The sequence below is a fragment of the Erinaceus europaeus genome, chromosome 12 (assembly GCF_950295315.1).
Source record: "Erinaceus europaeus chromosome 12, mEriEur2.1, whole genome shotgun sequence".
Lineage (NCBI taxonomy): Eukaryota > Metazoa > Chordata > Mammalia > Eulipotyphla > Erinaceidae > Erinaceus > Erinaceus europaeus.
Window position 1 is genome coordinate 42,976,461 of NC_080173.1, and position 13,375 is coordinate 42,989,835.

The 13,375-nt window shown below is 38.8% G+C and overlaps 1 protein-coding gene across 1 annotated transcript in view; it reads left to right on the top strand.

Annotated features, from left to right (window-relative positions):
* Positions 1-13,375, top strand: part of LOC103119405 (leucine-rich repeat-containing protein 37A-like) — a 52,141-nt gene that overhangs the window by 6,729 nt on the left and 32,037 nt on the right. The window contains exon 2 of the mRNA XM_060202495.1: positions 3,352-3,423. Coding sequence (XP_060058478.1) covers positions 3,352-3,423 — 72 coding nt within the window. The remainder of the gene's footprint in view (positions 1-3,351; positions 3,424-13,375) is intronic.

Below are 13,375 nucleotides of genomic sequence, written 5' to 3' on the forward strand. Positions count from 1 at the left end.
AGATGAAGATTTGAGGGCATCTCCATTTTGTAGATAGGTAGTAGGCATATTTTAGTTATATTCCAAAGGTCCTGTGACTATACTAGGTTTTTTTTTTCCCCTGAGCCTGAAATCTTATATGCAGGTGGATCTGGGGAGATGATGTCATGGCTGGAAAAAGGACCAGAAAGCTGGATCAGGGAAGAGAGTAGCTCCCAAATATGGGAAAGGTATATAAATATTGTTGACTATAATCCCCATCGATTTGATGTGATCTGAGGTCCAATATTCAGCTTAAAAGCATATGTGACCTCTGCATCCCTGTAGATCTGAGCTCACATTCTATAGTCATGAGTAGGAACGTTCCAAGCTGCCCCAATATCAGGACCCATCTTCCTCAGGTGTAGCATAAGAGTATGTTTTCCAGCCTCCTTTCAGAGGATGGAACATTCTCCACTATTGTTGATCCAAGTTGAGGGTAATGGGGACCCACAAAGGGGTCTATTATGTTGTTCCTGATATAGATGACTGGTAACAATGGAGAGAGGGATTTATTTGAGGTCTAGTCCCATCATGTTTGTTTGGGTCATTCTCTTTTATGAAATAAACCTTTTAAAAAAATCATTCTGATTGGCCCAGAAGGTGGCACAGTGGGTAAAACATTAGACTCTCTATGAGGTCCCAAGGTTGATTTCCGGCATTGCATGTGCCAGATTGATGCTCTGGTTCTTTCTATCTCCCATTACTCATTTCTTAAAATTCTCTCATTTATTACTAGATAGATACAGAAAAGTCAAGAGAGAAGGGGGAGATTAAGAAGGAGAATGACAGACACTTATGCACATTTTCATCTTGTAGGAAGCTTTTCCCCTGCAGGTGGGGACTAGGGGCTTAAACCTGGAGTCCTGCACATGGTAACATGTGCATTTATCCATGTGAGCCATCAACCAGCCCCTATATAAATAATTAAAATTCCATGTAAAAGATAAGTGAAGCAGTGGTTTCAGTTATATGGAAAATAGATAACTAAGACAAATTCACTTGTAAAATCAAAAAAACCCAAACTTTGGAAATCTGACTCTGAAAAACAATTGTGAACACTATGGTGGCTAGAATCTATTGAGAGGACAGTGTTACACTCTCAGACTTGACATATTAATTATTACATTTTTAAATAAATGCACTTGTTTTAGTTATCTATATTAAGTCAACTTTAAAACTTTCATTACTACCAGAGTTATTGCTAGGGTTCATTACTGTACTACGAATCCACTGTTCCTGGCAGTGACTTTTTCCTATTTCATTTTGTTTTGTTTTGTTATACTTGGTAGGACAGAGAGAAATGGAGGTGGGATAGGAGATAGGAGGAGAGAATGGTAGACACCTGCTTCACCGATGGTAAAGCTTCTTCCCCCTGTAGGTGGGGAGTGGAGGCTCAAACCAGGGAGGGTCCTTGTGCATGCTAAACTCTTCTTTTAGCTGGGTTTGCCACTGCTGGGCTCCCATTTAAACTTTTTTGTTTTTTTAAAGACCATACTATATGGATGGGGAGGTAGTATAGTGGTTATGCAAAAGGACTCATTCCTGAGACTTGAAGGTACTAAGTTTAATACCCCATACCAACAAAAAGCCAGAGCCAAGCAGTGCTGTGGTAACAAAGAAAAAAGAGGTCTGAGATGATAGGATGGTTATATAAAGGATTTTTTTTGTGTCTGAGGCTCCAAATCCCCAGGTCAGTTCCCCATACCACCATAAGCTAAAGCTGAGCATTGCTCCAGTTAGAATCAAATAAATAATTTAAGCTGAGGAGATAGATAGCACAATGATTATGCAGACCTGCATGTCTGTGGCACCAAAGGTTCCAGGTTCAAACCCCAGCACCATCAGAAGCCAGAGCTGAGCAGAGCTCTGGTAAAATCAAACAGACTGGATACTGTGCTGCTTTGTCATATGCACAACTGAGGTTTGATCCTGACCCCCTGCATTGAAGGAAGCAGTGGTCTGTGGTGCTGTGGTCTCTCTCACTTTCTCTGGTCCTTTTTGCCATCATCATCATAGTTAAGAAATAGTGAAAATATGGCTATGAAAAATCATCAGTTACCAGCTGTAGGAATCTGAAAATTGTATCATGAGATATGAGGAACCATTGAATGTTTTCAAAAGAGAGACAAGTAATTAAATTAAGAGGATTATTTTAGAGTCTATATGTAGAATAATCAGGACAGGAGAATTTGACCCAGGAAAATCAAGTACAGTGCTCTATCAATGAGTAAAATGAGGAACTGAAACATAATAGTTTTGTTAGGAGTTGGGAGGAAATCCTTCCAGTTTCTTTCCTTTGCATTTTCCCCCTTTTGAAATTATTCCTTGCTCAGTGATTTGTGCTTTTCTTGATGCAATATTTCTATGAGATCTTCACACATGAGTCACTCTTATTTCTAACTATGTTTATCCTTCTCATACCTGGAATTTTCAACAAAGAGCACTGATCCAAAGCTTCAGAGTTGCCTGGTATAGGCTTTCTTTATATTTGTCCATAATGATAACTTATTTTGCCATTTTTCTGTTGATTTGCTTATCATTGATTAGTAGGAGCCATTTTTGAAGCATTGGTAAGCTGAGGGAAAGACACATTCAAGTTAAATGGCACTATTCAATAAATTAGGCATAGGAAGTTCAGGTTCTGATATTTCTCATTGTTCCAGTGGCCCCATATTATATATTTTAAAAATAAATACAATTTTTTAAATTTTTAATATGATAGGGCAGTGGGAAATTGATAGAGAGATGGAAACACCTGAAGCACTTCTCTGCCACTTGTGAAGTTTCCCCCTGCAGGTGAGGATGGGAGACTTGAACCCTGGTTATTGTGCATGGTAATGTGTACACTCACCCAGGTATTCCACCTCCTAACCCCCAAGTATATGTTTTAAAGATATATTCATTAATTTATGAGAGAGAGAGAGAGAGAGAGAGAGAGAGAAGGAGGAGAGAGGGGGTAGGGAGAGAGAAAAGGATGGAGGGAGGGAGGGAGGGAGAGAGAGGTCATTTTATATTTTCATTTCATAAATTCAGGGAGAGAGAGATTGAGAGAGAGAGAGAGAACCAGAGCATTACTCCAGCATATTTTATTTGTTGCTGGGGTTCAAACTTGGGAATGTACTCATGCAAATCCTGCATTCTACCACTGAGTCATATGTCCAACCACCATTATTGTCTTTATTAAATTATGCAAAATGGAAATCTAGTAGTTCTGAAGATTAGAAAGCTGGTATTTTCTGCACTTAAATAGTCCCCACAACACTGTCTTATGTCTTAATTTGTTTATTCATTTCCTAACAATGCAAGGCTATGAACTGTGTTTCTTCACAGAAATCTCCAAGGAAATGCTATTTCTTACATTGATGGAGAAACATGGAAGCCATTCCGTTGGGTTGAGAGATTGTGAGTATACACTCCAAACATGAATTAGAAACACTGCATTATGACATCCTTCTTGATCTACAATTTTGAAGTTATGATTTCTAAGAATGGTATATCCCCCTCAATATTCTAAATCAGCCTCTATGATTGACATCCTCAGCTTATTTTAAAAATTAAAGTTGTGTAAAAAAATTTAAAGTTGGGGGGGGCAAGCAGTAATGCAGTGGGTTAAGCGCACGTGGAGCGCAGCTCAAGGACTATCTCAAGGATCATGGTTCAAGCCCCTGCTCCCCACCTACAGGGGGGTCGCTTCATAAGCGGTGAAGCAGGTCTGCAGGTGTTTACCTTTTCACCTCCTTTCTGTATTCCCTTCCTCTCTCGACTTCTCTGTGCCCTATCCAACAACAACAACAGCAATAACAACTACAAACAACAAGGGCAACAAAATGGGGAAAATGGCCTCTAGGAGCAGTGGATTCACAGTGCAGGTACCGAGCCCCAGTGATAATAAATAAATAAATAAATAAATAAATAAACTGTTGACAGGCCTTTTTAAAAATTCAGTTTATTTTCCATTATGTAACTAATGTAAGATTATGTTCTCAATAAAAAATGGAAAAATGAAATAATAAGTATAGTGAAAACCTTTCTTGTGGCCTAATTAATCACCCTAAGGTAAGCACTATCCTGAATTTCGCATATATTCTTCCAGACCATTTCCTGTACACTTGCTTTCATGCATATAGGTTTGCTATAAAGTGATATGTCCTGCCTAGATTTCATCTCAGTATACCAAGTGTTACCGCATTTATTTATATGCACACATTATATACCAGAATATAAATGTATCACAATTTACTAATTATTTCTGAATATTATGTTCACTTTTTTTCTTTACTGACCTGAGCAGTGTTAATGGTGTCAAAAATTGAACTTAAAACCTCTCCCATGCAGTTTTATATGTTATGCTCTGACCTCAGTTACTTTTTAAAAAGTCAATAACTGGAGCCAGGTGGTGGCACACCTGATTGAGGGCACATGTTGGAATGCGCAAGGACCCAGGTTCAAGCCCCCTGTCCCCACCTGCAGGTGGAAATCTTTACAAGTGGTGAAGCAGGGCTGCAGGTGTCTCTCTGTCTCTTTCCCTCTCTGTCTCTCCCTTCCTCTAGATTTATGACTGTCTCTATCCAATAAATAAATAAAGATAATAAAAAAAATTTTAAGTCAGTAACTTATTTGTTTATTAGGTAATCTTGGTTTACAGGTCTGCAAATGTTTTAGAGGTACAGTTTTTCATCTCCTCAAATACATTACCACACCACTCCTCCCCCCAAAAATAAAGACCCGTATGCTTTTACCAAAGTCCATTGGACCACCTCCCTTCCCAAAGGTACCCGGATAACCCTTGGTTAATGTCAGTTCTTCTGTCAAGAGTCCGTAATTTTATTTGATAGTTTATTTTTCTATTTTATTTTCCTTCTGTGGGTGAGGTCATTCTATATTTTCATTTCATAAACTCAGAGCTTGCTTGTCTGAAAAGCATTTTGTGCCTCCTTCAAACTTGATTGATAATCTGACAACATAAAAATATTCTTGTGTGCAACAAAAAGGGGGAAAAATGGCCTCCAGGAGCAGAGGATTCATGATGCAAGCAGTGAGCCCCAGCAATAACCCTAGAAGAAAAAAAAAAAAAAATTCTTGTGTGAAGATTTTTACTGTTCTGAACTTTGAATGTACCCTATCAGTCCTTTCTAGCTTTTATAGTTTCTGTTGAGAAATCAACTGATAAAGGCAGAGGAGATAGCCTAATGATTATACAAAAATATTTTCATGCCTAAGGCTGTAAACCCCAGGTTCAATCCCCTGAACCACCATAAGCCAAAGCTGAGTAGTGTTCTGGGAAGGAAAAAAAAAGAGGAGAGGGAGGAAAAGAAGAGAGGAATGAAGGAAGGAGAGAGACATCAGCTGGTAGAGTTAAAGGATTTCTTTTATAGGTGACTGCTTTTTTCTCTAGCAATTTTATCTCTTTGTCTGATCTTTGCCATTTTAACATACATGTTTTAGTGAAATTAAATTCGGATTCATCTTCCTTGGAGTCCTTTAAATACCTTGGATTTAAGGGTCTCTTATTGGGGGGAAATTCTCAGTTAAAATTTCTTCATATATGAATTCTGTCCTTCCCTCTCTTTTCCTCCTTATACCCTAATGGTATAATTGTTACTCTTCTTGATATTGTCCCATAACTCTTACATTGACTTCAATTCAACCGCCACTAGGTCCTCCTCTGCCATCATGTTAAATACGGAATTTTTTTTCAAATAGCTGTTGTGGGTCAATATTGTAGGTGAATTATGTTGTTTTCCTGCCAGTGTCTAGCAGTGCTCTCATTAAAAATAAAAAGGAAAAGATGGGATAGATGTTAATATATTTTATTTAACCCTTATTTCTGAAATACTATTTTAATATGTAACTATACATTATTAATTATTTATATTTTCTGTACTTAGTATTTAGAATACTCGAAGTGTTATTATTTCTATGTATATTATTATGAACACTATTAATAAGTAGAAGACAAACTAGCTCACTTAGATAGTATACTGCTTTGCCATGTGCATAACTTGGTCTGAGCCTACCATATTGGAAGACACTTTGATGCTGTGGTCTCTTTCACTCTCTGTCTGTCTCCTTCTTTCTTGCTCTCTCTCTATAGCTTCACATCTCTTTCTACATATATATCTGAAAAAGTAATCCATGAATAGTGAAGCTGTCATGATTTTGAAATGGAAAACTATTAGAGAAAGAATTTATATTCTTTTATTTCCATAGTAACTCTTTAAAATCTTAATATGGTTACTAAATTTTCATCAAAAATACTTAAATCTGTATTTAGATTACATAAAATTCACACTTAAAGAAGTAGCATCACATGCCCAAGATGCTGCAAATATACTTACACATTTTTTATTTATTTATTTATTTATTTTTAAATTTTTTATTTAAGAAAGGATCAATGAACAAAAACATAAGGTAGGAGGGGCACAACTCCACACAATTCCCACCACCCAATCTCCATAACCCACCCCCTCCCATGATAGCTCTCCCATTCTCTAGCCCTCTGGGAGCATGGACCCAGGGTCGTTGAGGGTTGCAGAAGGTAGAAGGTCTGGCTTCTGTAATTGCTTCTGCGCTGAACAATGGGCGTTGACTGGCCAGTCCATACTCCCAGTCTGCCTCTCTCTTTCCCTAGTAAGGTGTGTCTCTGGGGAAGCTGAGCTCCAGGACACATTGGTGGGGTCTTCAATCCAGGGAAGCCTGGCCAGCATCCTGGTGGCATCTGGAACCTGGTGATTGAAAAGAGAGTTAACATACGAAGCCAAACAATTTGTTGAGCAATCATGGATCCCAAACTTGGAATAGTGGAGAGGAAGTGTTAGGGAGGTACTCACTGCAAACTCTAATGTACTTCTGCTTTCAGGTATATATTTTGCAGTGGTTTATGGATACGTGTGAATATAAGCTCTCTCTCACAGAAACTGGTGTATATCTAGGTTATGGGACTTTGTTAGAAAGTGAACTATCTGAGATGAAATTAGAGTGTACTATAAAAGGAAAGGTCTCACCCGAGTAATGAAGCTGAAGGGTTGTCATTCCACACGTGAAGTCTCTGGACACAGTCTGAGGTGAAGCATGTTGAGGTGGCAATCATTGCGTTGGTTAGGTTGTGATCGGTGGATGCAATATTATTTGGTTTGGATTGGGAGATGCATACGGGAAAGTGGGCCCTATCCAAGGGTTCCAGGAATGGGTGAAGTAGGGGCTCTATAGTGGAGATGTGAGGTTCCTGCTGTAATTTGATCAGGTCCTGCTTTTAGTTTCCCTTTCAGATCTTCTTAGTCAACTTCTGTTAATGAGTGGGATCATCCCATACTCATCTTTATCTTTCTGACTTAGTTCACTTAACATAATTCCTTCTAGCTCTGTCCAAGATGGGTCAGAGAAGGTGGGTTCATTGTTCTTGATAGCTGCATAGTATTCCATTGTGTATATATACCACAGCTTTCTCAGCCACTCATCTGTTGTTGGACACCTGGGTTGCTTCCAGGTTTTAGCTATTATGAGTTGTGCTGCTATGAACATAGGAGTACACACCTCTTTTTGGTTGGGTGTTATGGAGTCCTTGGGGTATAACCCCAGGAGAGGAATTACTGGATCATATGGAAGGTCCATGTCTAGCCTTCTGAGAGTTTTCCAGACTGCTCTCCACAGAGGCTGTACCAATTTACATTCCCACCAGCAATGTAAAAGGGTTCCTCTGTCCCCACATCCTCTCCAGCATTTGTTGCTGCTGTCCTTTTTGATGTATGCCATTCTTATAGGAGTGTGGTGGTATCTTAGTGTTGTCTTAATTTGCATTTCTCTGACAATCAGTGACCTAGAGCAGTTTTTCATATGTTTGTTAGCCTTTTGGATCTCCTCTGAGGTGACTGTTTTGTTCATATCCTCTGCCCATTTTTGGATGGGGTCATTTGCTTTTTTGGTGCTAAGTTTGCTGAGCTCTTTATATATTTTGGTGATTAGTTTCTTGTCTGATGTCTGGCATGTGAAGATCTTCTCCCATTATGTGAGGGGTCTCTCTGTTTGTTTAATAGTTTCTTTGGATGTGCAGAAGCTTTTCAATTTGATGTAGTCCCATTGGTTTGTTTCTGCTTTAGTCTTCCTTGCAATTGGGTTTGATTCATCAAAGATGTCCTTGAGGTGTATGTGGGAAAGTGTTTTACCAATGTTTTCCTCTAAGTATTTGATTGTTTCTGGTCTGACATCTAGGTCTTTGATCCATTTGGAGTTGATTTTTGTTTCTGGTGAGATAAAGTGGTTCAATTTCATTCTTCTGCATGTTTCAACCCAGTTTTCCCAGCACCATTTATTGAAGAGAGCCTCTTTTTTCCATTTAATCCTTTGGGTCCCCTTATCTAAGATTAGATGCCCATTGGTGTTGGGATTTACTTCTGGGCTTTCAATTCTGTTCCACTGGTCTGTGTGCCTATTTTTGTTCCAGTACCATGCTGTTTTGATGATGATGGCTTTATAATATAGTTTAAGGTCTGGGAGTGTGATGCCTCCATTTCTGTTTCTTTTCCTTAAGACGGTTTTGGCAATTCTAGGTGTTTTCAGGTTCCAGATAAATGATTGTAGTGTTTGTTCTATTCTCTTAAAGAAGCTTGGTGGAACTTTGATGGGTATTGCATTAAATTTGTATATGGCTCTTGGGAGAATATTCATTTTGATGATATTTATTCTTCCAATCCATGAGCATGGGATATCTTTCCATTTCTTGGTATCAGTTTCTATTTCCTTGAGTAGCGACTCATAGTTTTCAGCATACAAGTCTTTCACTTCTTTGGTCAACTTTATTCCTAGGTATTTGATTGATTTTGCTGCAACAGTGAATGGGAGTGATTTCTGGATGTCTTCTTCAGATTTAGTGTTTGCATAAAGAAATGCCACTGATTTTTGTACATTGATTTTGTAGCCTGATACCTTGCTATATTGCCTAATAACTTCCAGTAATTTTCTACTAGATTCTTTAGGTCTTTCTATGTATACTATCATATCATCTGCAAATAGTGAGAGCTTGACTTCTTCCCTTCCAATCTGTATTCCTTTGATTTCTTTCTCTTGCCTGATTGCTATGGCAAGAACTTCCAATACTATGTTGAAGAGTAACGGTGACAGTGGACAGCCTGTCTAGTCCCCGATCTGAGGGGGAATGCTTTCAGCTTCTGTCCATTGAGTATGATGTTGGCTGTTGGTTTGCTATATATAGACTCCACTATCTTGAGGAATTTCCCATCTATTCCCATTTTTTGTAGAGTTTTGAGCATGAATGGGTGTTGGATTTTGTCAAAGGCTTTCTCTGCATCTATTGAGATAATCGTGTGGTTTTTGGCTTTGCTTTTATTGATGTGGTGAATGACATTGACTGACTTACGTATGTTGAACCAGCCTTGCATTCCTGGGATGAATCCCACTTGGTCATGATGAAAAATCTTTTTGATGTGTTGCTGTATCCGGTTGGCCAAGATCTTGTTTAATATTTTGGCATCTATGTTCATCAGAGATATTGGTCTGTAGTTTTCCTTTTTTGTTCTGTCCCTATCAGCTTTTGGTATCAGGGTGATGTTGGCTTCATAAAAGGTGGAAGGGAGTATTCCTGTTTCTTCAATCTTATGGAATAGCTTAAGAAGTATGGGTATTAACTGTTTCCTGAAAGTTTTGTAGAATTCATTTGTGAAGCCATCTGGTCCAGGACTTTTGTTGTTGGGGAGATTCTTAATAATGGTTTTAATTTCTTTGTCTGTTATTGGTGCATTTAGATTTTGTAGTTCTTCTTGGTTCAGTTTTGGAAGTGCATAGGTTTCTAGGAATTGTTCCATTTCTTCCAGATTCTCTAGCTTGGTGGCATATAGTTCTTTATAGAAGTTTCACAGGATTCTCTGGATTTCTGTGGTGTCAGTTGTGATATCTCCTGCATTGTTTACAATTCTATTAATTTGAGTCTTCTCTCTTTTTTGTTTGGTGAGTCTGGCTAGGGGTTTGTCAATTTTGTTTAATCTTTGAAAGAACCAACATTTGGCTTCATTGATCTTTTGTATGGTTCTTTTATTTTCGATGTTGTTTATTTCTGCTCGAACTTTAGTGATTTCTGTCCTTCTGGTTGCTTTAGGGTTCCTTTGTTCCTCTTCCTCTAAGTTCTTGAGGTGTGCAGTAAGGCCATTCATTTGAGCTTCTTCTTGGTGTTTAATATGTGATTGTATGGCTATAAGTTTCCCTCTCAGTACTGCTTTAGCTGTGTCCCAAATATTTTGATAGGTTGTGTCTTCATTTTCATTAGTTTCCAGGAACATTTGAATTTCCTGCTTGAGTTAGTCTCTGGCCCAGTGGTTCTTAAGGAGCATGTTGTTTAGTTTCCAAATTCTGTGTCTTTTAATAATTTTCCGTTTGTTGTTAAATGTTAGTTTTACTCCACTGTGGTCTGAGAAGATACTTGGGATGATTTCAGTGCTCTTGAATTTGTTGATGCTGTCTTTGTGGCCTAACATGTGGTCTATCCTTGAGTATGTGTTATGTGGATTTGAAAAGAAGGTGTATTCCAGTTTTTTGGGGTGGAGGAGTCTGAAAATGTCCAAGAGGTCTAGTCTGTCGATCTCTTCTTTCAATTCTCTTGTATCTTTATTGGTTCTCTGCTTTGTTGATCTAAGTGTGAGAGTGGGGTATTGAAGTCTCCCACTATTATTGTATTACTATTGATGTATTTTTGAAATTCTTTCAGTAGATGCTTAATGTATTTAGATGGTCCCTCGTTGGGTGCATAGATGTTAATAATTGCTAAGTCTTCTTGGCTGATTGATCCTCTAATCATTATGTAATGTCCTTGCCTATCTTTTATTACTTTATTTAATTTAAAATCTATCGTGTCTGAGATGAGAATGGTTGTTCCTGCCCTTTTTTGTGGTCCGTTAGCCTGTATGATAGTTTTCCATCCTTTCACTTTAAGTCTGTGTTTATCTTGTTGTGACAGATGGGATTCTTGCAAGCAGCATATGGTTGGGTTATGTTTTCTGATCCATCCTCCCAATCTGTGCCTTTTGATGGGTGAGTTTAAGCCATTGACATTTATTGATATTATGGATTTAATGTTTTGTAGTGTCATTGTTCTAAAAAAATTGTTTGCTCTGATATATTGCAAGTATTATAGTGATGTTCTTGTTTATAAGAGGTCTTTTAGTACCTCTTTCAGGGCCAGCTTGGTGATGGTTGCCTCCTTTAACTGTTGTTTATCTAAGAAGGTTTTGATCCCTCCATCTAGTTTGAATGAAAGTCTAGCAGGATATATTATCCTTGGTTGAAACCCTTTTTCATTCAGGGCTCGATAGATATCTTGCCACTCCCTTCTGGCTTTTAGAGTTTGAGTGGAGAAGTCTGCAGATAATCTTATGGGTTTTCCCTTGTATGTGACTTTTTGTTTCTCTCTTGCAGCCTTTAGGATCCTTTCTTTATCCTTACTTCTTCTCATTGTGACTATGATGTGTCTTGGTGTCTTTAGGTCTGGGTTGATTCTGTTTGGTACTCTCTGGGCCTCTTGAACCTTGATATCCTTTCTGTTATTCAGGTCTGGGAAGTTTTCTTGTATTATTTCCTCTAGAATGTTTGCTTCCCCTTCCTCTCTTTCTTCCTCTGGCAGGCCAATTATACGAATGTTACTTCTTTTGAGATCATCCCATATGTCTCTGTTGTTGTTTTCAGTGTCTCTCAATCTCTTTTTAAGCTCTTTCACCTCTTTCTTTGTTTTCTCTAACTCATCCTCTGTCTGACTAATTCTGTTTTCTGCTTCTGTTAATCTGCTTTCCCTTGCCTCAGCTTCTTTCTTCATTACAGCTATTTCAGCTTTCAGTTCTTTAATTGCCTCAAGATAATCAATATTTTCCTTGGGGGTCTCAACTGTTGTTTCCCTAATACTGCCATTCCTTTCCTCCAATGTTGTTTTCATTTCTGTGATTAATAAGTTTATTATTGCTTGCATACTTTTCTTATCTATGGTTACTTCTGGCTGATTTGTGGTTTCTTCTGGGCTCTTGTCTTCATTCATTGGAGTAGCAGTTTTATTTGTTTTTGATATACCCATTTTTTTAATTTATGTGTTTCTTTTTTTTATGCTCTGTTGTTCCTCAGTTGTTGTGTCTTGAGTACAAGTAACACTGTACTAAATAACTTTATGACAATTGCACTCATCAACCTCCGGAATTACAGTAGCAACTGAAGTAAGTATTGAAATAGTTTAATCGTTACCAGTTAGCCAAACAATTTCTCCAGTCCGTGAAAAAATAGTAACCAAATCCCTGTGAAGAAGAAAGAGAAAAGAAAGAGAGGATAGCAAGAATAGACAGTTATGCAAATCTACTATCCACTGTATATTCTAGGGGTAACAAGAGGGAAAAGGGAACTAGAGCAGAGATACACACATAGAGAGTCCACTCTGAGTCAGATTTCTTCCCCAAAATAATTCACAAATTCAGAAAGGCAAAGAAGAAGGAAGAAGTGTATGACAAGATTAAAAAAAAAGAGAGAGAGACAAAGGAGAGAAAAGGGAGAAGATAAGAAAAAGAGTTGTAATTAAAGAGCAGTGCAAGGAAATTCCCAAATGTGTATCAGTGAATTCAAAAAAGCACCCTGTTTGGTGGTGTGGGGTATCCTGCTAGGAGCTGGTCCCCAGGGACTGCTTATGGGGGCATGGAAGGAGGTATCCTTGAAAATTGAAAGGAAGAAAAAAGAATTTTTTTCCCCTACTCTAATTCTTAACCCAAATTAAGTTATAGTCACCTCCTTGGTGTTACCACTAGGGCCCCTTATTGGCTGGCCTGCTAAAGGCAGAAAATCCTACTGTTCCAGGAGATGTGTTCGGAACTCAGCAGCTAGCAGCTTCTCAGTCCGCCATCTTCCGGGAAACCCCTCCCTCCAGACTTTTTTAAAGGATTTCTCCAAAATGAAAACTAGCTCCAAGTCCTTTGATCCAATGAGAGCTATACTTAAGAAGTCTTTGGATCCGCCCTCAGGGTCATGGTGGTCCCTGGAGACTCCCAAGAGAAAGCCCCCAAGCTATAGTGCTCCCTCCAGGTCCTCTGCCGGCCGCCCAGCAGCGCTCTGCAACCGGCGGAGGAGCCGCCTTCCCGGGTGGAGGACAATGTCCGGCGCACCCGCCTTGCCCGCCACCACCTGGGAAGTCTGGAGCAGCCCGCCCGCTAGTCCGTGCCACCTTTACTCTAATTCTTAACCCAAATTAAATTATAGTCACCTCCTTGGTGTTACCACTAGGACCCCTTATTGACTGGCCTGCTAAAGGCAGAAAATCCTACCGTTTCCAGAAGATGTGATCAGAGCTCATGCTGCTAGCAGCTTCTCAGTCCTCCATCTT